Here is a 27,645-nt window from a genome sequence, read left to right on the forward strand (position 1 = left end):
ATGAAATCATCGCACGTGAGTTTTTGTGTTTCAAATTTCTAGTTACCATTTTGCCTTTTTTTTCATAGAGGCAAGAGCTAGGGCGGAGGGAGGTGTTTAGCCACCCGGGCTTCAGCCCCGGTGGCCCAATTTTTTAAATTTTTTTAATGTTGTTTAATTATTTTTTAAAAGCAAATTAAGTAGTATTTTTGGGCTAATATTATATTAGCTCGAGTGATCCAATTAAAAAAATCAAATAGCCCACATTTTACTTTTCAAAACCATTCCAAAAAAAAATGATGGAATTTACATATACATTGATAAATATTTAATTTTTTGTGGTTAATTTTGATAACAATTTTTTTTGGGATTTTTTTAGCAAATTCTAAAGTTTTTTTTTTTTTTTGCAAAAATCTAAGTTTTAACTTCTATAGTTTTTGAGTTTTTCGCAAAAAAAATCTAGCCCGGGCGGAGTTAAAATCCTGGCTCCGCCATTGGGCAAGAGGGCAGCTGTTCTCTGTTAAATTTTGATATGAAAACATACATTTAAGATTTTTAAAGTGTAAACTTGATTATTATTAAGTTCTTGATCCACTATCATTTGTTATGGATGTTATACACACATATAATTATCCATAATTTTTTTTTTTAATTCGCTCCTACTTGAGACTTGTAATATGTGACTCTCCGACATCCCTCAACAATTTTTTTGCATCTGCTCCTAGTGACAGACACAGGCTAACATCGATCATGGATTGTCGTTCTACTCAAATAAAAAGATTATTCACATTTTATGTGTATTGTTTGATTATATGTAAGTTTTAACAATAGAAATTTTTTCATCACTCAAAATACTCCCCTTCTTACTGATTGGTATGGGATAGAAATACAAGGAATGAAACACAATTTAAGTAGACACCCAACAAGCTCGAGACACCAAAAACATAATTTATATAAATTGCAGGGAAACATTTGAAGTTTGACAACCCATACTAATGATTTCGAAGCAGCGACGGCTTCTTTACGTTCCTTGGAGCACATCTTGGACCTCTAATTCGTTCAAACTTGGGATTCCCAATATAGATTGAAACTCGAGGCCATCCATACCATTCATGGCGTGGTCATCCCATAGCGTACTTCTGAGTCCAGCTCCTAGCAGTTGTCTCATACTTGCTCCTGTCTATTTTGTACATATGGGCAATCTCAGGAACCAGAGGATCATCGGGGTTTGGGTCAGTCAACAAAGAACAGATGGAAAGCAACACCTGAAATTGGCAACAAATACGATTTGAATTCTCCAGCAACTAAATAAAGTACAAGCAAATGAAATAATAGGCTCAATTCAGTCATTGATTGTCCTGGAAAAAAAGTTGATTGAATAGAATTTGAGTGTGGCAAATGAACCTTGGAAATAGTTAGAGCAGGGCTCCATTGATCCTTCAATATGTCGAGGCAAATGCTTCCATTGCTGTTTATATTCGGGTGGAAAACTTTCGTCCTGAAAGCAACCTGCAAAATGATATAAAGATGAATGCGCAAGAAACATGAATTTTCCAAACTGGTGTAAGATTAAATCATCAAAATACACAACTATAAAGGCGGCGATGTTTTTAAAGAACAACTAAAGAAAACCGAACATAGGAAAGATGACTAGCTGAGTTGCTATATACAACACACCTTAGGAGGTTTGAAAGGGTAGTCGGGAGGAAAATGAATGGTAACTAGGAAAACTCCGCCGGCATACGGACTATCTGGGGGACCCATGATCGTAGCTTGCCAGTGAAACATATCCTCAGCAACAGGACCTATTTTAAACACAGAGCAAGTGAAAAACTAGGCCGACGGTCTTTCCTTCCTTGACCAGTTACAGTATGCTCATGAACAAACTAATAGAGACGAAGAAACCTAGAGTTAGCAAATTTCATAAATGGATGAAGAACCAAACTCAGACCTATTTCACTTCCAGAACGGATTTCCAAAAAACAAGAAAGCACTTGATCCCAAGGGTACCCATGAAAGTCAAGTGTCTCAATAGTGCAGCTATGAAAATACCTTACATTCAGAAAAGTATCTTTGCATATTGCTCTTAAGTGGCTCAGAATTAACTCAAAAATCAAATCTACATCAGAATTTTCTGTTTGCTGCTTTCTGAATTGAGCTAGAAACTCCTCTCAGAATTTCCAATCCTTTTCATGCTTCATCTTACTACATGAAAATACTTCTCCAAAATTCCACAGGAGAGATCACAAACATTTAGCAAAATCAGCAACGAACGAAATTTATTGCACGGAACTTAAAATCAAATGCCCACAAAGGTGTACGCTTTTGCACAAGCACAGGAGACAAATCTTTATTTTTTGATATAAAAAAATACAAACCTTTTGGAAAACCCATATACAGAAAACAAACCAAAATTAGACATCTTTCTTCGGCTCCAAAAATTATTTTGCAATAATAGCGAAATACCAGCACTACAAGAGGTAGGAGGATCCTTCTGAAGATCCTTGAGCTCCTTCAGGATCCGCTTCGAGGCCATGGCGACTCCTATCAAATCAAATAAACCCAAAAAAAAAATTAAAAAAAATCAAACTACTAATTCATTAAAAAAAAAACTTGGCTCACCAAAAATTACACAATTGAGAAAGCGTTTTGATAGCGTACCTGAAAATTGGATCCTGGTGCTTGGTACTTTGCTGAGGGGAATGGAAGAGAAAGTTGCAGACGATATTTGAAGTGTGTGGATTGAATGTTAAATATCGATGAATATTTAATTAAGCAATTAATTAAGTAAATTTTTTTTGAAGAACACTTTTTTGAGGGATTTTCTTTAAATGACTCCCTTTTGAAATGGGAGGGGCCGGAAGATCCGGTAATTTTTTAATTTTTTTAATTTAAATTATAATTTTAAATTATTAATACAATATTTAAAACTTTAATTTATAAAAATACTATTAATAATAATATGGATAACAATAAATAATAATAACACAAAAATATGGAAATTAACGATATATATAAAAAATTAACAACAATAATAAAAATAATATTTTCTTATCCATTCAAAATGATATTTTGTTGCATTTCAAAAACTCAATCTATCCTTAAAAAAAATAAATTTAGAATAAAAACTCACTCTAAAAATCCATTATTTGTTCCAATCCCCCACTAACCCGAGACCATTGTAGCCTAGCCTGATTTATCTTTATTTGTAAGAGCATCTCCAACGCTGTACCTGCAGAATTGAAGTCCAACGGCACCAAAATAGCGCCCCCACTAATCCTGCGCCAAATATGGACGCAGGAAAATGGGCTGCACCAAATTTGGCGCAGCCCACTTTGTTTTTTTATTAATTTTTAATTATTAAATTTTATTTTCTTGAAAAATAATTAATATTTAATTTATTGTTTTAAAAATTAAATATTAGAACAAAAATATTTAATATAATAATTCATTAATTTTATCAATAAATATTTAATTATTAATTAAATTTAATATTTATTTAAATAAATACTAAATAATTAAAATAAAAATGTAAATTGGGTGACAAATAGCAAATTAGAATAATATATGTAAAATAAAGAGAATATTCCGAGAATATTCTTTTTGGTGTAAGATTTGATGTAAATGGGTTGGAGATGGATGTATTGTTTGGTGCAAAAATTACACTATTTTAGTGCAAAACTTGCACCAAAATGATGTTTGTGGTTGGAGATGGCCTAACAATGCATTTACAACGCCGATGATGTCTTAGCCCAATAATTAAAGTTGAGATTCTTAAATGATGTTTTAGCCCAATAATTAAAATTGAGGTCCTTATCTTTCAAAAAAAATAAAATAAAATAAAATTGGGGTCCTTAGTGTTGAAAAATATATTATTATTATTATTATTATTATTATATTGAATATTGAATGTTGAATGTTGAATATTGAGTTGTAAAATGTGAAAAATTAGTGTGTGATGATGTAGATGATGATGTATTTATTTTTGGACTAATCTCAAATGTGCATCTATAAATAAGTCTTAATTTGTGATGAAAAATACAATTGAGTTGAGAGAAAAATATTATAAAGTGTAGAGTTTGATATATTTTAAGTTTTTGGAGTATTTACTTTTTACCGTAAATTTTTACTTTTTCACAACACGTTATCAGCACGATCGCTCGAAGGTTCTCTATAGTTTCCGACGCTCCAAAATACAAGAAGAAGTCAAAAATATTCAACAATTTGATATGGAAAATGCTATGAGCAAACATGGAAATAATATCATGAAAATTTGCATACCGGATAGTGGTACAATGCACACTATTCTGCGAGATAAAAGATATTTCTTGGAACTAAAACCAACAAAAACAATGGTGAATACAATATCAGGTCCTGTAGACTTGATTGAAGGTTTTGGTAAAGCGAAATTTTTGTTACCTAATGGTACAAATTTTTTGATAAATGATGCTTTATATTCACCACGATCGAAAAGAAATTTGTTGAGTTTTAATGACATATATTCTCATGGGTATGATACTGAGACAATGACTGATAGAAATCAGAAATATATGTGTCTTACCACATATAAGTCGGGAAAGAAATTTGTAGTTGAGAAACTACCAATGCTTCCTACTGGATTGCATTATACACATATAAGTCCAATTGAATCAAATATGGTGATGGATAATTCATCAATATTAACAAATTGGCATGATCGATTGGGACATCCTGGTTCAACAATGATGCGAAGAATTAATGAAAATACACATGGTCATCCACTGAAAGACCAGAAGATCTTTCAGAATAATAAGTTTCAATGTAAAGCATGTTCACTTGGAAAACTTATTATAAGACCATCACCAGCTAAAATCCAAACTGAATCACCCATATTTCTTGAACGTATTCAGGGTGATATTTGTGGACCAATTCATCCACCATGTGGACCATTTCGATACTTTATGGTATTGATCGATGCCTCTAGCAGATGGTCACATGTATGCTTATTGTCAACTCAGAATGTGGCATTTGCAAGATTGATGGCTCAAATAATAAAATTGCGAAATCAATTTCCCGATTATACAATCAAGAAAATAAGACTTGATAATGCTGGAGAATTTACATCCCAGACTTTCAATGATTATTGTATGTCAATGGGAATCACTGTTGAACATCCTGTAGCTGAAAGCAGGAAGCACCGCATTCTTCTTATTATATATACGAATACAAGCTGCTTGCTTATCGGCTGTTGTCACAATTGAATCAGAATTAGTTCATACGTAAAATGGATTAGCTGAATCATTGATTAAACGTCTACAACTGATTGCTAGACCAATGATTATGAAAACAAAACTCTCTATTTCTATATGGGGACATGCAATTTTACATGCTGCGGCATTAATTCGCATCAGACCAAGTGCATGTCATAAATTCTCTCCATTGCAACTTGCATTTGGTAAAGAACCAAATATCTCTCATCTAAGAATTTTTGGATGTATGGTGTATGTGCCTATTGCACCACCTCAACGATCAAAAATGGGTCCTCAAAGAAAAATCGATATTTATATCGGTTATGATAGTCCATCAATCATTCGATATCTTGAGCCTCAGACAGGCGATGTGTTTACAGCACGCTTTGCTGATTGTCATTTTAATGAAGAAATATTCCCAGTGTTAGGGGGAGAAAAGAAACACATCGAAAAAGAAATCACATGGTATGTACCATCATTGTTACATTTGGATCCAAGGACCAAACAATGTGAAAAAGATGTACAGCAAATTGTACATTTGCAAAGAATAGCAAATCAAATGCCAGATGCATTTGCAGACACAAAAGGGGTGACAAAATCATATATACATGTTGTAAATGCCCCAGCTCGAATTGAAATTCCAAATAAACAGATTGAAGACACTCATGATGTCATTAAACGCCTGAAGCGTGGAAGGTCAGTCGGTTCCAAGGATAAAAATCCTCGGAAAAGAAAAGGCATAGAGAAGCTCGATGATCATAAAATATAAAATGGTGTTCCAGAAGAAATACCTGATGATGAAAATGTTCTGTCAGAACCACAAACTGACGAGAATCGTGAAATCTCTATCAATTATATTAATACTGAAAAAATATGGAACCGAAAAGACATAGAAGATATTGATGAGATATTTTCTTATAATGTGGCTTGTGACATCATAAATGAAAATGAAGATCATGAACCAAAATCTTTTGGTGAATGTAAAACTCGTCATGATTGGGCCTAATGAAAAGATGCCATCCAGGTTGAATTGGATTCGCTGAATAAACGTAATATTTTTGGACCTATAGTCCTCACACCTGAAGGTGTAAAACCTGTTGGATACAAATGGGTTTTTATTCGAAAGCGAAATGAGAAAAATGAAATAGTCAGATATAAAGCTAGACTTGTTGCACAAGGTTTTTCTCAAAGGCCTGGAATTGACTATGAATAAACGTATTCTCCTGTTATGGATGCAATTACGTTTCGATATTTGATTAGTTTGGCAGTGTCTGAAAATTTGGAAATGTGTCTTATGGATGTTGTTACAGCTTACTTATACGGATCACTTGATAGTGATATATACATGAAAATCCCTGAAGGATTTAAGATGCCTGAAGCACAAAATTCAAAACCCAGAGAATTTTATTCTGTAAAATTGTAAAGATCATTATATGGGTTGAAGCAATCAGGCCGAATGTGGTATAATCGGCTAAGTGATCACTTGATGAAAAAGGGATATGTAAATGATCCAATATGCCCTTGTGTTTTCATCAAGAAAACAACATCCGGATGTGTAATCATTGCTGTATATGTTGATGATTTAAACATCATTGGAACGAATAAAGAAATTCAAGAAGTTATGATGTACTTGAAAGAAGAATTTGAAATGAAGGATCTTGGAAAAACCAAGTACTGTCTGGGTTTGCAAATCGAACAAAAAAAATGTGGAATTTTTGTTCACCGGGCAAATTATACAGAAAAGATCCTTAAACGTTTTAATATGGATAAATCAAATCCATTAAGTACTCAATGGTTGTAAGATCATTAAACATAGAAAAGGATCCATTCCGTTCATGTGAGGATGATGAAGTTATTCTTGGTCCAGAAATACCATATCTAAGTGCCATTGGTGCCCTTATGTATCTTTCAAATTGCACTAGACCTGATATATCTTTTGCTGTAAATTTATTGGCAAGATTCAGTTCATATCCAACAAAGAGACACTGGAACGGAATTAAACATATATTTCGTTATCTACGAGGAACGACAGATTTGAGACTTTTGTACTCAAAAGACACCAATCAAAGTATCATTGGTTATGCAGATGCTGGATATTTATCTGATCCACATAAGGCACGTTCCCAAACCAGATATGTATTTACTCGTGGAGGCACCGCAATTTCTTGGCGTTCACAGAAACAAACACTCGTAACAACTTCATCAAATCACGTTGATATTATTGCGCTACATGAAGCAAGCAGTGAATGTATTTGGCTAAAATCAATGACACAACATATCCAAACTTCTTGTGGATTATCAGTAGACAAGAATCCTGTGACGTTGTATGAAGACAATGCTGCATGTATTGCTCAAATGAAAGAAGGATACATCAAAAGTGACAGAACAAAACATATACCCCCAAAGTTCTTTGCCTACACTAAAGAGCTTGAGAAGAATAAAGATATTGATATCTGTTATATTCAATCAAGTGAGAACTCATCAGATCTCTTCACAAAGGCACTTTTCACGACGATATTCAGAAAGCATATATACAACATTGGAATGCGCAATCTGCGGAATATGTGAAGAATCATTCATGTTAACATGAGGGAGAGTTTACGTGGCTGCACTCTTTTTCCCTTACTATGGTTTTTATCCCACTGGATTTTTCCTAGTAAAGTTTTTAACGAGGCAGTATAAAACACGTAATAAAGACAGTCATCATATCACGATCATCATCACAAGGGGGAGTGTTGAAAAATATATTATTATTATGTTGAATATTGAATGTTGAATGTTGAATATTGAGTTGTAAAATGTGGAAAATTAGTGTGTGATGATGTAGATGATGATGTATTTATTTTTGGACTAATCTCAAATGTGGATCTATAAATAGGTTTTCATTTGTGATGAAAAATACAATTGAGTTGAGAGAAAAATATTATAAAGTGTAGAGTTTGATATATTTTAAGTTTTTGGAGTATTTACTTATTACCATAAATTTTTATTTTTTCACAACACTTAGATCAATTGTAAGAAGTCAATCAAAATTTAAAATATTATTTGTAGGAATAGGATAATCGTCAATGCATCATATCATGAGTCCTAGTTGAGCTTTAAATCTTAAACACGTTTATAAAAAAAAATCACTCCATCGGCAAGCCAAAATTCCGGCCACCTTGATTCCTAGTGTAGGAATTTTTGTGCCGCACGATTTTCAAACTCAACGAAAAATATTTTTTTTGGTTTTTAGTGCGATCAAGAGGAACAAGATAATCAATCGTTGACCTGATTGATTAAAAGTTTGGCGATCAACTTGGTCTCAGGTTCGATTCCCGTTGGTTGAGGGTAGTTTTTTAATTTATTTAGATAGATTTAGAAGATTTTTTTTTTAATTCTTCTGTTCATGATAAGCATGTTTCGAGTTCACTCAAGTCCCGTCTGCGGACAATTATTTCATATCATTATAATCTGATCAATATTGTATTTGTACTCTAAAAAAAATACACATACAATATGTGCTTAAAATATTTTATTTTTTAAAATTAATTTTGTTCGAAAATCAATTTTTATGCACTTTTTATCAAATAAAAATATAATTTAATCCAAATTTTAATGCTTACATTTTCAGGGTATAGTTATATTTTTTATAATTTGAAAACCCACTAATAGATTAGGTGATTAACCGATCTAAATGTGGATATTACTTGTGTGAAAATGTTGAGTTTGTGGGAATTGGAGTATAGATCCACAGAATTGGGTTGTTTTTTCTTTTCTTTCTTTTTTTTTTTTTAAGAAATGCGAAGATGTTGAGGGTGTAGGAAGATAACTATCTTAAGGCTTAGTGTCTGTCTGTTTGTTTTTTTGTTTTTGTTTTTGTTTTTGTTTTTGTTTTAAAATGTAGACATTGAATAATGGGAAGTTAGAAGAGTATCCGAGGAACGTGAAAAAAATTTATTAAGCTCTCACTCGTTGGTCGTTATATATACTAGTAATTTGATGTACGGTTGTAAGTTTGCGCAGTCTGTTTTTTTAACGAAAACCCAAAAATTTAAATGATGACATTAAAAAAAAATACAAAAAATTAGAATTTTACAAAGATGGGTGATGTTTTTATAAATTGAGAAAAATTAAAGAACACAAAAGTACATGACATTTTGGACTTTTTTAAAAAAAAGAATATTGAAGGATTTAAAATGAGAGGGCCATATCAACGTACAAACCCTCCTCTCAATTTTAGTACATCATATAGATAGGAATAGATAAAGAAAAAAAAAACCAAGATTGCAGCATCCGCCAGAGCCGATGCCGAACATTGAGTACCATGTTTTTTCCCATATTGTTAGATCGACGCGCATGTAAAAATGTTATCAATACGTTCAATATTTATTTCATATTTCCTTTTATTAAATTAGACATTTACTTTCAAATACATTTTTCATCAATCTATTTTATATAAATAATACACAACGTTTAATACTATTATACGAAACCAAGCATATTATATCACTTTTCCATGTTAGGAGACATACCAACGAGTGAGTGACTCTATAACTAAATTTGTTTGTTATTCTCCTAAAACTTTTTGTTGGGTGCATGAAAATTTTCATTTTTGGTTTGTAAATCTTGTAACGACTTATATTTTACTATCTTTTACTATATTATTAATTAGCAGTTTCCTCCATAACTTAAAACCTAGCCTTTTCCTCTCTCACAAATTCACGCATCCATCAACTGTAAAAATAAAGATTATTTAAAATTACGTGCGCATAACGGGAGAAGTTGAAACCATTTTTCTACTACGTACCCATATTATGTTGTTAATCTTCAAATATTTGTGCCTGCAGATTTCCACACAGGTTACGATTTTCTACGAGTTTCGATTTTCTTTTATTCGTTGATTAGGGAATTCATCATCTTTCAAATGTTGTATCTGCTTTAAATTCTCCTGCCGAAATTCGTGTTTACATATTTAATTTCAATAACCACTCTTTCAAAACTATGGAGAAGTGTTTAGAAAATTTTAATTCAACAATAAATGATATTGTTGAAAAATGAAAAATGTAGAAAACTTAGAAGGATATATGATTAATTCGAGGTTTTGGTGGAAAATTAATATTGTTGAAGTTTCTGCAAGATTGGATGGAACAAATGTATATCAACGAAGAAACATTGACCAATAATAAATTTTATAATTTATCTTAGTGTTAACTTCTCTCCATCAATTTTGTTATGTTGTTTGGTTTTTTTTAAACTACAGCCCGCAAGTGCAGTGCCTAACAAAAACTGAAAAAGAGGAGCACCCATAATCAGAATCGTTAAGAAAAAGAGCATATTTTATTTTTTAATCTTTAGTGTTTGCATATTGGCGTACATTTATGGCACGATTCGATGATCCTGACATTCATTTAACATGATTTGTATTGTGTTTCAGACTATAAGTTTTAATCCGTGAAGTTACGGTGTTTTTTTTTTTTTATTTGGCTTTATTTTGTTAGTTGTATGTTTTGCTACATAGTTAATTGACTTGGTGATGGCCATGGAGACAGCAACAGTTACACAAACACCAATTTCTGCTCAAGTTGTATGTTCTGTTACTTTTTTGATTTCTTTCGTTCCTTTTGTGGTTTTGATATTTTAATATGATTTAACTTATTTGTAATAACTCGATTAAATTTCTGTTGGAGATAAGTTGGGAATGCATTTGTGCAGCAGTGTCATCACATTTTGCATATTTCCGCATTCATTTTCGTCGGGGATGGTTGAAAATCAAGTGAATTAACTAAGTGGTGGTAAGATATTGAATGTTGGAGATTTATTTTCATGTTTTTTATTCATTTTCGAAAATGATATGGTTGAGTTTTTTATGAGATTTGGTGTCATATAATTGATTTTTTTTCTTGTAAATTTTAAGATGGAATTGTGTGAAACAACTCAGGAGTTTGAGAGCATTTACTGGAGAAAGATCAGAGTTTCCTAATGGTATGAGGTGCAATATCAGAATAATGGTATTGTGAATTCGAAAAAGACCAATAATTCATCTTCACTTTTAAAATTATCAAGAAAATCTCCTTATCAGAATAATGGTATTGTGAATTCGAAATAGACCAATAATTTATCTTCGCTTTTAAAATTATCAAAAAAATATACTTATCAGAATAATGATATTGTGAATTCGAAGAAGACCAATAATTCATCTTCGCTTTCAAAATTATCAAAAAAATCTCCTTACTCTTTGGTTTTCTCCCATCCATGTTCAAAGCCTCCATATATGAAACTATCAGTTTTGCATTCCTAAAAGATTTCACACAAATATTTTAAACATAGGTTAATATTTGGTCTTTGTTTAGTATTTTGGTTTCCAAATTACTTATAATAATATTGATAAGTGTTGGTTGTTTTGTTATTTTTCAACCTACTAAACCTCCAAAATTGTTGTTTACATGGACAGAGATGGTGTATATTCGGAATATGATTCAATTAGCCTTTTATTGGTGGATTTTAATTTTCATTTGGAAGATATTGTCTTCACTTTTCTTTAGAAACTTTGATGTACTCGAATAAATTTCATTATTAAAAATGATGTTGTACCCATAAATTTTATTAAATCTTTGCCAAAAAAAAAACTATGTCTCTAATTATAAGACGAAATATTTTCTTCATAAATGTTCAATTGGGGTGATAATCAACTAACAAATTTATTGAATTCTATGTTTTAATATTGATTGTGATATCGATAGCAATTGAACATTTAATATGTATAATCGACTAACAAATATTGATTACAATATTTAAATATTTAACCCCAATTGAGCATTTATGAATAATCACCCCAATTGAATATTTAATATGTATAATCAAATACTTTGCGGAACGTAGGTGACAAAATGAGACTTCAAACCACAAACTGTTATTCTCCACCTTTTCAGTACAAATTCATTCAGTGATTTTGGTTATTTGCACTCTACCATACATAAAATAAACGCAATGTGTGTGCCACGGTTGCTAGTATTTCTAAATAAAGTTACAGTCTTTGCGTCAAAAAACAAAATCCAACATATTGTTGGGTATAAGGTGAATGGCTCAGGTATTACCCATCTGTAAAAATACACCCACTGCATGTGAACGACTCAGGTATTTGGTATTACCCATCTGTAAGATCGAATCACCCCGCACCCCTAGATCTCATAGTTATGGCTAATGAGGGAGGAAAACAACTAAACAAGAAAGACATACCATTTGCACAAAATTTTCATTTACCCCAATGTATTAAAAAATGAATAAATTGAGTAAAAAAATGACCCAGACCTTGTTTCTTCCACTCCAAGTCTAATAATCTCTAAATTAGGAACAGCATATTAAAAAGCTCTATTTTTTCAGTGTTTCCACTATCCTGGCCCCTATCATATTGAACAGTTGGTGGAAATTTCAACAGCAAAGCATCATACACCAGAACATATCGAACCTGAAAATCATACGACATTTTTCGAGTTAGAGATCGTGAGGAGAAAAATTTCAGATATCTTATAACATCAATTTAGTTTCCAGTGAGAGACCTGTGGACCAAGCTGAGCAGCAGAATTTCTTCTCGTCAATATGCAGGACATCAACGCCGATAAACCAGGAACCAACACTTACATCATCATGGGCATATGAACGAAGAATCGACCTGACATTAAGCGGGGAAAATGTCAAATCTCACCTATCAACAGGCGAAATCAACGCTCCTGCCATGACAATTACCTGTTGATTGAAATGAACCTGGCCAAAGCCTGAGATATCACAAACATCTCACCTGAGGCATGGCGGAAGTAACTGTTCATGTAAAAATAATTTGTTAAGGTAAGAGTACATGTTTTAATTGGAGACTAGCATGAGAAGTATTTTTAAATAGCTACTTTCTGAATAAATAAACGATCATTGCATTCACATCGTAGGGATTGACATGGGACTCTCTTTCTGTCAAGGGGTGAGAGTAAGTATAACAGCATTACTATCCTTTTTTTTTTTTAACTTAGCATTATTATCCTTTTTGTGCCATAAAAAGAGAAATTTATGTTGGGCAAGTAATTTTCATAATGGTAAACTAGATAGAAGATTCTTAAACCAAATACTGACGTTTTTCCATCTCCAAATTTCCACCAGTCTGGTTCAAACCATTTGTGGCCCCTGCACGGTTATTGCAAAGAAAATTTGTACAACACTCAGTTCATATCGGATAATATCAAGACATCAACTGCTAACTTTCAAAATAAGTCGCTACTGAGTCAAAGTTTTGTCACACTTACCGTTCATTGAAAACTTCTCCAGATTTCATACACCCAATATATACACGAGGCTTGTCAAGATGCGAGGTAAGGATATGCCCCAGGGCATCTGCGGAAAAGGTAAATAAAGCATTCTGTGACCTCTAGAAAATGCTTATATAGATTTACTACCAGTCTTTAGATTCATTCATAAAGAAAAGGCATGGAATTTGTAGAAGAAACTTCGATGTAACTACTGTTTTATTCATAAACATAGAAATTCGCAGTGGAAAAAAAAAGGATTGGAATCTGCACTTACCAACATTCACATACACATCATCATTGACTTTTGCATAAAAGCTAGCATCCCAACTTTCTGCAGCATGCGCGAAAAATAATTTTGTCTTGTTTGGTAATTCTTCAGGTGCCTCTACATGGTTTTCCTAATTGAAAGTTTGAAACATAAGTTACCAAAGAGTGTTAGTCCGAGCTTATACCAACTGTCATAAAAATTTGCAGCATGAATGCAACATGTATATTGAATTCATATAAAAATAGCATTATAATAATCTTGCACTCATTCGATTTCCATCTTGGCTAACCATATTGAAAAAATGATGAGGCAAGAAAAAAAAACCTGAGGAAATAAATGGAGCAAACTGACATACAAGGATAAAAATATCATTAGTGTGCTTGTTTTCATTATCGATACTCCTGTCCAAGCTGTCTCCTCGATTGGAACTGAGAATTAACATTAGTCAAATCCAAATGAGTGCAACACCAATCTTGTGCATATACAAATGCTGAAAGAAGGTCGGAGCAGAAAAGCATACCTTCTGCCGATGACAAATCGAACAATGACACCCTTTTGATCCTCCATCTTTTTCAAAGATGTACCTATATACACATATGTAAACAATGTAACAGAAACACAGTAACACTTGTAACAGAAAACTAGTGCATACACTATAGTTTATATAATGCAATAAAAAATAAATAAGAAATGATTTTAATATAGTATTAGATTTGATTGATAGATTATAGGTTATTTGCTTTGATTGATTAAATTTTATATAAAAATGATAAATTATCATTTTGTTTTTTTAACAATAAATAAAATATAAATAATATTATTTATAAGTGGTAATATAGTAATTTAAATTCAATGATTTCATTGATGTAAGATAAATTATTAATGATTTGATTGATGTAAAATTAATAATAATAGATGAATGAATAGTATGACGAAAAAGAACGCGAGATTGGATGATATAAGTTATACATAGATTAATAACATTGCCTACCAAACGGTACCTAAAAAATAAAAACTATTCATAGAGCATAAACAGGATAAAGAAAATCAAAACAGGGAAAAGGTAGGAGACATCAAACTCTTTCACAGGTGAGATGCAACTTCGATTTGGATTAAACTCAATTATCAAGAAAGCAGAATAAAAGAGCATGATACGTGCAAATTACCAGTTCCCATCCAAGCCTGGCGTATGGCATCTCTTTTATTCCTGCGTCCAAATCCTGTAAGTATTCCTATAACCACAACTTGTCTTTTTTTGGGAGTCCTATTCGCCTCAGACAAATGCTTTGAAACAAAACCCTCCTGTCTGGCAGCAGCAAGTTCCATCTCCAAGCCCATCAACTTCTTCTGCTGTTCCCTAGTAGATGTGATTTTTGATAAATTGTACACAATGACAAAAGCATAAAATTTTGGACTAGTGACAACGGACAAGAGAGGAAGATAAGGCCACCTGCATTGTATGATCCTCCATGAATCATCTACTGACATCACCGTTTTTTCCTGACAATGCAATGAACGATCTTAAGCTGGCACATTAATAGAAATCATGCCTGGTCGTGCACATTTGACAGGTGAAAACTACTGCGAGATTCACAGGCAAATTTCTAGCTCTTTTTTTGAGACCATAGATACAGTTGAAGATTGTAAAAATAAGAACACACAACAAGAAACATATCTAGAATTAATGTCCACCGATTTGAGACCTTGTGATCACAAATAACATTTTGTTGTCACTCTTGTCAATTAAAACTATAGTGTTCCAGGAATAACTTTTCCACCTGGCCAGTTATTCTATCAAGCTCTTTTGCTAAGTAAACCCTAATCTCTGCATCCTGCCACAATCTGCATAAAAATACACAATTAAAATAACAATAACATTAAATAAAACTAGCGTTGACATGTTCATATCAAGCAAATCTATCTCAGAAATCTGCAAATATTTAAAATTTCAACTGATCACTTCGCCCGAAAGACACAATTATACCAATCAATCAATACATAAATTTTTTTTTTTTTTTGAAAAAAAAAAAAAAGAAACAAAGGAAGAGAAATGAACGTATATGTTAATAAACTACGCAAAACAAAAACTGTAAGGATTGATTTACCTGCCAGCAACGTACAAAGACGCAATAGTTGCAAAAAAGGAAAGCAGCAGAGTCGAAATTGGGGATCGAACCGCCATTCCTCGGAATCGCACACTCGATCCCTTGATCGGTGATTATTTAATTCTTCGATTCGATTACTTGTTCAACCCACCCAAATGATGAATTGATAGCCATTCAGACAACAATAACAATTTCGGAATACGATCAACTGAATTCCCAACGAGTCTCGATAATCTTCTCTCAAAATTAAAACCAAAAACGGCAACTGAAAAGGGAAAACTTGAAGCTTGGCTGGTGTTATTCGAATCCGGGGGCTGTTACTTTTTAAATTATTATGAACATTTAATGCGTATTGTTACATATAAAACATATGACCTAGTCTGGACCTTAGGCCCGGTTCACTTTTATTCATGTATTTCATGTTATTAAACATCACAAATTTGAATTTTTTTTAAAGAATAATTCATTTATCCATATCATTTTCAATTTCCATAATTTCTAAAAGATAAACTTATCTTAGTTTCACAATTCATTATTTGAAAAGACAAAGATATCCCCATATGGTATTGAAGTTTAACCAAACTAAGATAATATTTGAGAATACTTCTAATTCAAATTTTATGAAAAAAAAAACTAAAAAAAAATTCTTGAAACTGTCTCATACACTGCCTAAACTAAAGTATTCCAATTTTGGATTGTAGGTTGACAATACATACAACACGAGAAGCCCATATCACAAGGCCCACGTTCTCATGCTATGCATTATTTATTTTATCTATTATAGGATGTTTGACGAGAGTTGTGAATAATTTAATTATCTATGATTGTATGATTACGTTTGCTTTCGGAGATAGGATTGAGTAGATATATTTCTAAGATGATTATTAACATAATTGGGCATGATGTAGAGTTATCATAAATAAAAAAATAATATGTTTAGTTTTAACCGATTAAAAGTGGTTATGAATAAACAATTATTTTGCTTTTAAATTATGATAAAGGGAAGAAAATAAATGATATATTGGTAGTTTTCAATTTTCTTCCATTTACACCGATGATAGATTGTTTATCTATAGTGAAATTTAAAACTAAAAATATATATATATATTTAAATCGAATTATTAGCATGCCAGAGTTTTGAGCTTAAGAAACTTTTTATTTTTGTATATAAACATGAGATGACTTGGGATTAATATAATAATCCCATTCCTATATCATCGAACGTGATATTCCACGAGGATTTGCCTCGTCTAAAATTGATAACTTAATACAACTCACACTAGTACTAGAATTAGTATACCGAACACGTGCATAAAATATGTTTTTGTAAGTTTGAATTTATTTATAAATTTTTTTCGGATATGTTTTTGTTAGTTTGAATTTATTTATAACTTTTTTTCGGATAATGAGATAATGATAATTAAGACTTAAGATAATAACATAGTGAAAAAGAATGTGGAAAGTTTTTTAATGATCAACCTACTTTTTTGCCCCTTAATAATTAAATTATATATTGAAAAATTAATTAAAGTATTCGAACATCTACTGAATAATCAAATTTTTAGTTTTTTTATAAAATGTTATCCTTTGTTTTTAGAGGAAGAATCTTGTAATATTATTAATGAAATTCAAGATTTCATTACAAGACTATTCAACCAAAGAGAAAGATTTTCGGGCTCCCAAACAAAAGAAGATGGGAAAGAAACAACAAAATTTGCAAGAGAATGAGCAACCATATTTTTTGAATGACTAACATGAAATATTATGATATTGTTAAAAGTTCTTAGCATGTCAACACCTTCCCTAATTGCAACCAATTCGGAAACACTAAAGATTGAGTTTTCGCAATTTTTTTCCCAAAAGCAATAAGGATCTGTCCCGAGGAGCTACATAAAGCACCTCCTACCGAAAAATGATTCAAACTTACATTATATGCCGTGTCGATTTTCAAAATTAATTTGTTCTCAATCGATGTCGATCTGTATTTGGATACACTTGGTGTAGCTGTTCCAACACGAAGAGAGTTATTGGCTTCCTGAAAAAATTCACACAACAACCTTATACTCCATTCCACATTGATTGCAACTAGTTTCCGATTAGAGTTGTGTATCAGTCGTTGCCTCACAGTCCAAATATCCCAGGTTCGCATTGCAAATTCCTCAAACTCCTTTCTGTTAATTGATTGTTTTACCCAAAGGAAAACCTCTAAAAAGTCTATTTGACGAACCGGTTTTATAATATTAAAAAAATAATAATTTTTTTTTAAAAAAAAGCAAAGCAAAGCAAGCACCACATATATTTAAAGAAGGCGAAATTTCCCCGCCTACTTCCATTTTCCCGCTCAAATTCCAAATCTTGAAAGCATTCCATTCGCCTGTCCTCCGTAGGGTCCCCATTCAACCACCGCGCCAACGACCTAACCACCGAGTCGCCGCCGGACGTAGCAGCTGGATCTTCACGAATGGCGGTGAATCAGCCACAACTAGTAGATTTTTCCAAAACACAACGCCTGGTTTTCCTCATTGACCTCCAACCCCTCCTCACTTTCCAAAATCCGTCGGCCTACATCGCCGCTGTCAACTCCGCCGCGTCTCGTTTGCTCCGTTTCCCGCCGCTCTCCGCCTCGCTCTTTGCCTACAAATTCTTCTTCTCATCCCTGCCTCCGCTCAGATCCGCCGACGTGCTTCCTCGCCACCTCTGCTCTCCCTCGATCTCTTTCAGTTTCCCTTTAGAAACTTTAGCGTCCCTGTCGACTAACCTAAATTCAGTTCTCGCCCTTCTTGATCTGCCAAATCCTCCGGGAAGGCCAATTGTTGTGCATTTTCAAAGCGCGCTGCTTCAGCTCATTCACGACTACGGTTGGGAAAATGAGCACGAGATCTCTGTAGGTAGAGATAAATCAATGCTTAGCGAAATTTTAAAGATTCCTTCGAATTTGGTTCTATTGTTTTCTCCGTTAAAATTTCTGCTAAATTCTATTAGTTTGCATGATTCTGAAGAATTATTGGTGAAGTTCGGTGGTATTTTTTGTCCTGTGAGGGAGGCTTTTTTAAGCAGGGATCTGCATGTATGTTGGATTGATGTTAATAGTGACGAATTGCAGCTTAAAAACATCAATGATAAGAATTTAGACCATAAATACGAGACCGAATCACACATTCTTGTGAATTGTATCAGGAAAATGGGGTGGGGATTTAGTTCAACTAATTGTATTGTTCTGGGCTCAGCTTTGCTGCCCTTAGGGTTGATTTATCCAAAAATTGGGCTACAATTTGATTTCGTGGGCTTTGGTGGTATGGATAAGAGCAAATGCTGTGGACAGCTGAATCTTGAAATATTGGATATGAAGGGGATGCCTTTAGACTACAAAAGCTGTGATCTTGAGTTTGTGAAATTGAAAAGTCTGCCTAGTGCTATTAAAAACAATTTTGCATTTGGTAACTTGGAATACAAGAATTTACAGTGTGAAGACCATGATGAAGACTCTTTTTTGAGTCAGTTTGGTGATGGTAGTATAAAGCTATATGTCAAGGGTGTGCTTGAATATTGTGAGCTTGAGAAGATTGGACGCTATTCAGAGCATGTTTTTGTGTCCGAGTTCCTTGAAGAGATGGGAAAAAGTAGAAAGAAATGTAGTGGGGACTTTTTTGCCGACAGGGTTCTTGAATCACTGCATAAAGACATGGGTAGAGTCACTTACAGAAGTCATATTCCTACCTGGCAATTTTTTTTAACCTTTCTCCATATAAATAGTTACTCGGCTGTTGTCTCCTTCTCGTGTAGGAATGGGTCTACGTGCATAGGTAGTATAAAGCCTCTCACAGCTCATTTGGCGATTCTCTCCATCTTGGACTGTGGTAATGTTTTGTCTAATTGTATTAGTCAATCTAAATTGCTGAAGATAGATGATCGGGTCCATGATGCTTGTGCTGAAGACTTGCCTGACTCAAATCCTTGTTTTGGTTCCCAAACTGAGTCCTCGACATCTGGAAATTATGAAAAACATGCAGTTGGAAAGAGGAAAAAGAAACGAATTCAACTGTATCAGCAGATGACATGGAATTCCTTCTGCAAGGCAGCATTGGAAGGATCTCAAATGGATTTGTTCGAGGTTTACACTGCCGGACAGTTTGAAAATTCTAAAAAGTTGAAGTTCATGAAATGCTGGATGAAACAAATTGGTAAGATTGATCCATATTTTTTAAGGACATCTCACCGATCCAAGTCCACAGAGGAATTATCTGCCTCCTGCGTTCCATCTGCGATGGAAGAGGCTATGCTTACTTCAAGTTCAGAGACCTCAGAATCATTTTTTAACAATCTTCCAAAGAGAATCCAGCAGGGTCTGGAATCTGGAATAGACTTGCAGATTCTGGCACAGCGAGTGGTCAAATCATCCATTCATTGGTTGCATAAAAAGCGTGAGACTGAGAATAATTCTATCGATCAAGCACAAAGGCAAATTCTGGATGGTTCTTGCAGTGATGCCTTTGATGTCAAATTGATGGAACTTCTCCTAAGGGAACCCAAGGAAATGAAAGAGATGCATCAGGAGCAAGATTCGCCCTCGAAAGCATCTCAACTCCCTTCTTCATCAGAAAATATAGTCAGAGAGTATCCTTTGTTTTGTCATTATATATTCCCAATTCTAAGATAATCTAAAGTTACAATTTGGCTTTATTTTTATGTGTTTCCTTAACTGTGCAACAGTTATGAATTACAAATTTTTCTTCGAATGGAGATTATGAGATCAGATGATTCTGCGATGATAGAGGAATCTCGAAAACAAAAGTTGCTGAAACAAATTTGTTCTCTATTAGAGATCATTCAATATCTTGTGGCAGGAGGTATTCATGGTCATATTAGCTTATATGATTATGTAGAGAGGATTATCAAAGAAAGGTAATCACTTCAATTTAAACCAAGAAAGTATCTTTTCTTCCTTTTCTCAGTATGATTTTCATTTATTCCAAAACGGGTCCAGGTCCAAGCATTTACATGTCATTGAGACTATCATATGGATTTTGACAACTATAGTATTAAGTATAGGTACTCAGAAGAGCTTGAAGACATCGTGAGAAAGATATACACAAAAATGGATTTCCTGCCATTTGGCGACGAAGATGAAACACCAAGCCTTTTATTCAACAGCGAGGATAGCAATCAATCGTGGAAAGACAAGCATGAGAAGGCTGAGGCTCACAGCATTAGCCAATCGGTCTCAGCAGAAGACGAGTACTCAAATTGCGAAGAGAATAAAAAAGAAAAGGGTGTAAACAACCATTTCCAAATGCTTAATAAAGCTCGTGAACAGAGGGAAAGGGCTCGAAGATTCGTGTCCTTCACTAGCCGTGTCCAAGATTTGCAAAGAGTTTGGGCACCAAAGCAGCAGCAACAGAAAATGAAAGATAAGTTAGATTCTCTTCCAAAAAAATCAAAAAGAAAGGATTGGCATGACCCTGGTTATAGTGTAGTGCATGAGACACCATTGACTGGAAATAAGCTTACCCACGCCAAACGAGACAACGGACAAGAAAACTTTGGAAACTCTTGTTCTGTCTCCAAGGCCTTGTTTCAAGATATCTGTCCCGATGACAAATCAACAGCTTGAAGTTGTGTACTTACTCTCTAACTCATGAACAGTTGTGTTATATCACTAAGCATGTGTAGCCATTTCATTCCTTGTGCTGAATAATAATGTTTGTTATAAGTTGGTTTGTGTACTTTATATTGATCACAACGTAACAAAAAGAAATTGTTGTAGTTTTTGCTTTGTTTTATGTGATGATATATTTATACGAAGGAGAAAAATAACATCTTTGTGTGCATGTACGTTGACTGTAGTGTATTTATTAACTTCGGATCATGTGCAACTGCAGAAACTTTTAATTTTGTGAGACTAATATTTTATTTTTAAATCAATTTTTTTTGTAAATTTTTTTTATTTATTTTCTTCACTTGTTAATGTTTTTATGTTGAAGATAATCTTATGCGTACATTTGATTTGGACGTTGTAAATTTTAAAAACTTTAAAAATGGTTTTTTTATAGAATAATTATTGAAGTCACTTTTAAAATCTTGTCCACACATGTATGTTGATTCAAATTTCATAGTCTTTGAAGTTGGTATTAGTAAATTAGTAATTATCAGAACACATTAACAAGATATGTTGGCCTACCCAACTCAATAATAAGGACATGCTTGGTAGGAGAAAATGAGGTGACAATGGAATGAACATTTCCATCTCATTCCCATCTAATAAAAAGCGTATGAATAATTATTATTTTGATATATGTAATTTAAAATATGATTTTTTTATTAAAAAAATTTCATTAATTTCCATTGGTACCAATAGTTGAAATGAAATATAACAATAATTTCATTCTAAATCTCATTTCATTTCAAAATTGATTTTATTTCTATTTTATTTGATTTAAACGAATCAATCATGCGTTTATAAAGTCAGAATCAATGGAGAACGTTGACGTTGACCAACGAAGACCCATAGGAAGTAACCTGCGCCCGCACGCGGAGGATCGACATTGTCCCTAACTTGCACACGCAAGCGCCAACTGAGTCACATAATTACCCTGGGTCTTCTCCACCAGTCATTTTTGTCCCTTCCCACCTTTCTATTTTCCCTCGTTTCGAGATTTGCCGGCACCCCAGAACCCTAATCCCCTTTGCGTCTAACAGAGGCGCATTCTGTGCTGTGCAGGACTACCTTTCCTTTAAGATTTCGGGGTAATTCATTCTTCTTGTATTATTCTGTGGTGTTGCATCGATTTTTATTTTTGTGATCGAAGTTGTGTTCTTGACTGATGGATAATTGGATTTTGTTGAATTGACGTGTTTAGTTCAAGCGTGTTTTGTTCGTTTATTTATGATTCTGTGCATGCGAAGTCAATTAAGGCCCGAAAGAAATTGAATAATGATTTTATACCACGATCTAGCTATAAGCATGGTTGTCTTTTTGTCTTACGGTATTCTTCGGGTTCGATTTACTTTACTTTGGAAACTTTTTTATTTAGATTTTTATTGGTCAGGGCTTTGATTTGATTTCATTTTCTATGCATTCTTCTAGCTTTTATTGTGTTCATCTGACAAACTACAGATGTTTTGCGCTTTTTCTTGAGGTAGGGTGAATTTCCATTAAAAGAGTGTTTTTTTTTCCTGAATTGCAATGTTTGTCTTACCTTGCCTTCGATGTTTTGTTTTGTTTTTGTTTTTTATCACCTTATGGACCGCCTTCAGTTGTTTTTGTTAGGGACGATGGAGGTTTCTCTTTTCAAATGTTTTATTAAGAAGGAAACAGAATGATGGGGAGTGGACGGTGGTCTAAAACACATAACTATTGAATGCATTTCTTTTTATCGTCTGTATGAATTTTTTTTTTCTTTGGACGATTAAGCTTTTCATGCTCGTCTTCATGCACAAGGTTTTGTTGATGATGGTTCGATTTATGACCACATGATAATAACCACTAGACGTCCATTAAATGAAGGAATCCATTGATTGTGAATGAATTAAATGAAGCAAAAGATGATGGATTCTGAAAGTTTTGTACCCTTCTCTGACTGCCTCTTTGTTTGTATACACGTCACTCTCTTGCTTGTCCTCATGCACAAACACACTTCATTCTGTCAAATGTCGACCTTGAGCTGTCTTAAGATCTTATTGTATTCAGTTTCTCTTATCACCGTAGTAATTTTGCCTTGGGACCTTGTCATTTAGTTTCGGGACCCTTGAAAATATGCCAAAAACACCTGGTTCAATCATGTCATTTCAACTTGCACAGTGTACTATGTTGAGTTAATTTGTTATACAAATGTATGAATTCATATATTCACATTTGAGTATTTCAAGGTTCGGTAGACATTGTATGGAGTTGATGTTCTCACGTCAAAGTAACTTTATTCTTTTCACTGGATTGATTTTCTATCAAACTGTGTCAGTTTGAGTACGGAAACTCTTTGATTGTAATGGGTTCTAATGTCTTGAAACAGGATGACAGTTGGGAATCTGGGCCCGCAACAGATTTAAATAATCTCAGTTAATGTTTTCTTGTCTCTCGTGACTTGCTCAAATTGTATTATTCGTTCTTCGAATGGATCGCCAGGACACTTCAGGTTTTGTTAGTGGTGGCTGCTTCCTCATAAGGAACTATATAGTTTGATATTTAACTTTTAGATTTTCCTTTTCCATTCTTTTCTTATACCACATCTTCTCTCACGTGTAATTCAGAAGTCCGGTAAACCTATTCTTTTCCATTTTAATTGAATTCAAGTTTGATTGGCCAAGTTGTAAGTGCAGTGCATGGATGGTATCCCTGGCGATACCATTCTTCCTTCTGCATCAAAAGATCTGGAACGAGTTTTACCTTACACAGTTGTCTCTGATGTACATGTTGATTCACCTGGTGTGTCAAGTTCTTTATTTTTGGGTGGATGTAAGAGAAAATGTAATTATGTTAATGGACATATAAATTTGAGAGATGGGTCTCCTCTGGCTCTTGGGCTGGGGCTTTCATCAATTTCCTGCACTACCACGTGCTCGGGGAAAGAATCGGAAGAGGAGTCTTCTATAGATCTTGGTCTAAGCATTAGTCTCAACACAGGAGATGAAAGGCCACACAATTTAAAGAGGGGTTCCACTGGCACTTTGGATTCATTTACGACAAGGAAACCCACTTTAAACCTTCAGTTGAGCCTATCCACCGGACCCTCTGAATCTGATGTTACCACTCTCAATCATGGATTAATTTCTTATCCGAGTAATTTTGAGCCACCAGCTTTAACTTCAACACCCCAACTAGTGGATGAAGGATCAACTTCAGCCAGGTGGAAAATTGGTCCTCTTGTTCCCCCATTGCAAAATTCTGAGAGTTCTACCCTTTCTTACCCAGACCATATCAATCCTAATTCTGTAATCCCAAAATTTTCGTCGTCTGCAGCGCCATCAAGCTTAGCTGGTGCTTCTTCTGATCTACAACACCACAAAAAGAGTGTGAAAAGCTGCAGGTTTGAAGAATGCACTAGAGGTGCAAGAGGTGCTTCTGGCCTCTGTATTGCGCATGGAGGTGGCAGGAGGTGTCAGAGGTTCGGGTGTCAAAAGGGAGCTGAAGGCAAGACTGCTTTATGCAAGGCACATGGAGGTGGTCGTCGCTGCCAGCAACTCGGATGTACCAAAAGTGCAGAAGGCCGTACCGAGTACTGTATTAGTCACGGTGGTGGTAGGCGGTGCAGTCATGAGAATTGTAGTCGTGCGGCTAGAGGTAAGTCAGGCTTGTGTATTCGTCATGGGGGCGGTAAAAGGTGCAAGATGGAAAATTGCTGGAAGAGTGCTGAGGGTATCTCTGGACTCTGCATATCCCATGGAGGTGGCCGTCGTTGCCAATACCCGGACTGTAAAAAGGGTGCTCAAGGAAGTACCATGTTTTGTAAAGCTCACGGCGGTGGCAGAAGATGCACATCTTTCGGGTGCACAAAAGGTGCAGAAGGCAGCACTCCATACTGTAAAGGCCATGGTGGTGGGAAAAGATGTACGTCGCAAGGATGCACCAAGAGTGTGCATGGGGGAACTTTATTTTGCGTTCGACATGGTGGGGGCAAGAGATGTGCTGTTCCTGAATGCACCAAGAGTGCTAGAGGGCGCACAGATTATTGTGTCCGCCATGGTGGCGGAAAAAGGTGCCAATTTGAAGGTTGCCCGAAGAGTGCCCAAGGGAGCACAAATTTTTGCAAGGCACATGGTGGAGGAAGACGATGTTCTTGGGGACAATTGGGTTCAGAGTTTGGTGGTCCGTGTATGGTTCCATGCGATAAATTTGCTAGAGGAAAATCTGGTCTTTGTGCTGCCCACAGTGCTCAATTTCCTAATAAACCAAATAAAGAAAGCTTTGGAACAGCGCCGACAACTAAGGACACACATTCCACAACATCTATGCAAATGAGAGGCATATCTGCGGCTGGAGACATCCTTTCTTACCCTTTCACTATGCTCGGCCATGGACAGCCGATCCGTCCACCAAGTAGGCCGATCAAGAATTTCACCTCCGGAAATTCTTGCTTTAATCATCTTTCTCTTCCTGAAGGCAGAGTGCATGGAGGTAGCCTGATGGCAATGCTTAGGGGCGGTGCAAGCAACAATAATCAAGAAATCAGTGGTGGAGCTGAGCCAGGAGATCCTATCCTATAACTCATAGTTGAGTGTAAGCAAATTACCAATTGTTTCAGTCGACTAGTTTGCTTTGTGTTTGTATTGAGGTCTGGCCATAGTGGATTGCAAATCACTAGTAGTATTAACTATTGTGTTATAGTGTCACAAAATGTATGTGTTTTTGTGCGTCGCATGTGAACAAGCTAAAATGTGTGGTATTGGTATTTCTACATTTGTCAGATTTAGTTTGGATTGAGTGTGTTATTTGTAAATATTATTATCTTCATTTGAACTGTCTTTTATTTTATTTGATGTTGGTCATTCTCCCTAGTTACTATGCACAACGACACCCCGCACGAGGTTTTTCACACAATTCAACTGTATTATAACACACGTGAATTTGTTGACTTGGTTTTGGTTTGATTGATTTGGAGCAATGATGAATTTAAATATATCTCACTCATTTCAAATTATTTGGCTTGTTTGTATGGATAAAATAAAATTGAAGCGAATTTCAAATCCAATCGAAATTAAGTATGTAATTTCAGTAGTTATTGTGTTGATCTTTCCATCAAAGAAAAGCTTGGAGTGATTTTAAATGATGAAATTTGAGAACTGTAGTAATGGAAAGAAATATACGACAATCAATAAAGCTATAATTTTGTATTATAAAAGTAAATAGTAACACAAGATATAGCTAAGATGCATAGGAGCTTGAGCTGCACTCACATCCTGACTACCTTTTGCTACTATTGACACTTAGAGTGCGTTTGCTTTTTGTAGATTTTTTTTAAAAAAAGTGCTTTTTTAAGTTAGCTTTTAAAAGTGCTTTTTTAAATAAAAGTTGTGTTGATTTCATATTTGGATAAATTGATAAAAAGCATTTTTTTAATTAACAAAGGTGTTTGGATGCATATCATTAAAGTGCTTTTTATCTCATTAATTAATATATATATTATTTCTATTATATTTCTAAACCAATCACAATCCAGCTACTTCTGTTATAGTTATTGACAACATAAAATAGAAAAGATGTGGTCGAACGTTTATCACTAGATAACCAGAAAATGTTTTCTTCTTCTTGATGTTTTTGAACCACTCAAGATCTGCATACTGTTCGAATGTTTATCCCATTCTTCGTCTGTATACTATACGAGCTTTTTGTATAGAAAATGTGGTTTAATCTATAAATCATTAAATTATATCATAACAATAACATATTGAAAATCTGATTAAAAAACATAAAAACAATGGTTAATGTTTACATTCCAATGCATATAAATTATTTAAAGACTAACTTATATTTCAATGTCGACCGATTGGAAGTGAATTTCTTATGTCATCTCTCACTTCTTTCATTTCATTAATATTTTCCTGGGTTAACTCCTGTCATCTTGTACATATATAACACATTCAAAAAAATATATATATAGTACTGCATATACAAAACACAATATATATATATATATTTCACACACGTAACACAATATATATAGATAACACATTAATATAGTACTACACAATAGATTCCTTTCAAAAAAAAGTACTCCACGATAGATATATAAATATATATATATATATATATCTATATAACACAAACGAAAAAATAATATATATATATATATACATCACCA

The 27,645-nt window shown here is 34.0% G+C and overlaps 4 protein-coding genes across 7 annotated transcripts; 2 read left to right on the forward strand and 2 right to left on the reverse strand.

The window, feature by feature from the left end:
* Positions 1-753: 753 nt before the first annotated feature.
* On the reverse strand, positions 754-2,694 carry LOC140880420 (ubiquitin-conjugating enzyme E2-17 kDa-like). Of its 2 annotated transcripts, XM_073284843.1 has the most exons (5): positions 2,641-2,694; positions 2,446-2,522; positions 1,657-1,784; positions 1,384-1,488; positions 754-1,244 (listed from the first exon to the last, which is right to left on the reverse strand). In XM_073284843.1, exons 2-5 carry the CDS (start codon positions 2,513-2,515, stop codon positions 1,101-1,103), a joined length of 447 nt encoding a protein of 148 aa, XP_073140944.1. In that variant the 5' UTR covers positions 2,516-2,522; positions 2,641-2,694; the 3' UTR covers positions 754-1,100. The 2 variants fall into 2 exon arrangements, with proteins under 2 accessions (XP_073140944.1, XP_073140945.1); XM_073284844.1 differs by lacking the exon at positions 2,641-2,694 and having other exon boundaries at positions 2,358-2,490.
* Positions 2,695-12,186: 9,492 nt separating this feature from the next.
* On the reverse strand, positions 12,187-16,192 carry LOC140881390 (hydroxyproline O-galactosyltransferase HPGT1-like). Of its 3 annotated transcripts, none has more exons than XM_073286660.1 (12): positions 15,854-15,929; positions 15,527-15,590; positions 15,199-15,248; positions 14,915-15,098; positions 14,269-14,332; positions 14,104-14,176; positions 13,755-13,878; positions 13,478-13,565; positions 13,308-13,358; positions 12,933-13,004; positions 12,746-12,858; positions 12,187-12,654 (listed from the first exon to the last, which is right to left on the reverse strand). In XM_073286660.1, the coding sequence occupies exons 3-12, from the start codon at positions 15,217-15,219 to the stop codon at positions 12,632-12,634; spliced, it is 813 nt and encodes a 270-aa protein (XP_073142761.1). In that variant the 5' UTR covers positions 15,220-15,248; positions 15,527-15,590; positions 15,854-15,929; the 3' UTR covers positions 12,187-12,631. The 3 variants fall into 3 exon arrangements, with proteins under 3 accessions (XP_073142761.1, XP_073142760.1, XP_073142762.1); XM_073286659.1 differs by having other exon boundaries at positions 12,188-12,654; positions 14,915-15,105; positions 15,854-16,192; XM_073286661.1 differs by having other exon boundaries at positions 12,188-12,654; positions 14,915-15,095.
* A 2,049-nt stretch (positions 16,193-18,241) lies between these two features.
* Positions 18,242-21,532, forward strand: LOC140884288 (uncharacterized). Its single transcript, XM_073291002.1, has 3 exons — positions 18,242-20,467; positions 20,564-20,755; positions 20,903-21,532. Exons 1-3 carry the CDS (start codon positions 18,315-18,317, stop codon positions 21,462-21,464), a joined length of 2,907 nt encoding a protein of 968 aa, XP_073147103.1. The 5' UTR covers positions 18,242-18,314; the 3' UTR covers positions 21,465-21,532.
* A 907-nt stretch (positions 21,533-22,439) lies between these two features.
* Positions 22,440-26,318, forward strand: LOC140881898 (uncharacterized). Its single transcript, XM_073287553.1, has 2 exons — positions 22,440-22,597; positions 23,860-26,318. The coding sequence occupies exon 2, from the start codon at positions 24,170-24,172 to the stop codon at positions 26,048-26,050; it is 1,881 nt and encodes a 626-aa protein (XP_073143654.1). The 5' UTR covers positions 22,440-22,597; positions 23,860-24,169; the 3' UTR covers positions 26,051-26,318.
* The last annotated feature ends 1,327 nt before the right edge of the window (positions 26,319-27,645 follow it).

The sequence above is a fragment of the Henckelia pumila genome, chromosome 2 (assembly GCF_033568475.1).
Source record: "Henckelia pumila isolate YLH828 chromosome 2, ASM3356847v2, whole genome shotgun sequence".
NCBI classification, from domain to species: domain Eukaryota; kingdom Viridiplantae; phylum Streptophyta; class Magnoliopsida; order Lamiales; family Gesneriaceae; genus Henckelia; species Henckelia pumila.

Coding starts and splice junctions, on each gene's coding strand:
- LOC140880420 (XM_073284843.1), bottom strand. CDS start 2,515: ATGGCCTCGAAGCGGATCCTGAAGGAGCTCAAGGATCTTCAGAAGGAT. Junction 1,785..2,445: donor TCCTACCTCTTGTAGTGCTG/GTATTTCGCTAT, acceptor TGTTTAAAATAG/GTCCTGTTGCTGAGGATATG. Junction 1,489..1,656: donor ACCCTTTCAAACCTCCTAAG/GTGTGTTGTATA, acceptor ATCATTTTGCAG/GTTGCTTTCAGGACGAAAGT.
- LOC140881390 (XM_073286659.1), bottom strand. CDS start 15,930: ATGGCGGTTCGATCCCCAATTTCGACTCTGCTGCTTTCCTTTTTTGCA. Junction 14,177..14,268: donor CGATTTGTCATCGGCAGAAG/GTATGCTTTTCT, acceptor GTTAATTCTCAG/TTCCAATCGAGGAGACAGCT. Junction 13,005..13,307: donor AAATTTGGAGATGGAAAAAC/GTCAGTATTTGG, acceptor TTACATGAACAG/TTACTTCCGCCATGCCTCAG.
- LOC140881898 (XM_073287553.1), top strand. CDS start 24,170: ATGGATGGTATCCCTGGCGATACCATTCTTCCTTCTGCATCAAAAGAT.
- LOC140884288 (XM_073291002.1), top strand. CDS start 18,315: ATGGCGGTGAATCAGCCACAACTAGTAGATTTTTCCAAAACACAACGC. Junction 20,468..20,563: donor TCAGAAAATATAGTCAGAGA/GTATCCTTTGTT, acceptor ACTGTGCAACAG/TTATGAATTACAAATTTTTC. Junction 20,756..20,902: donor GAGAGGATTATCAAAGAAAG/GTAATCACTTCA, acceptor TATTAAGTATAG/GTACTCAGAAGAGCTTGAAG.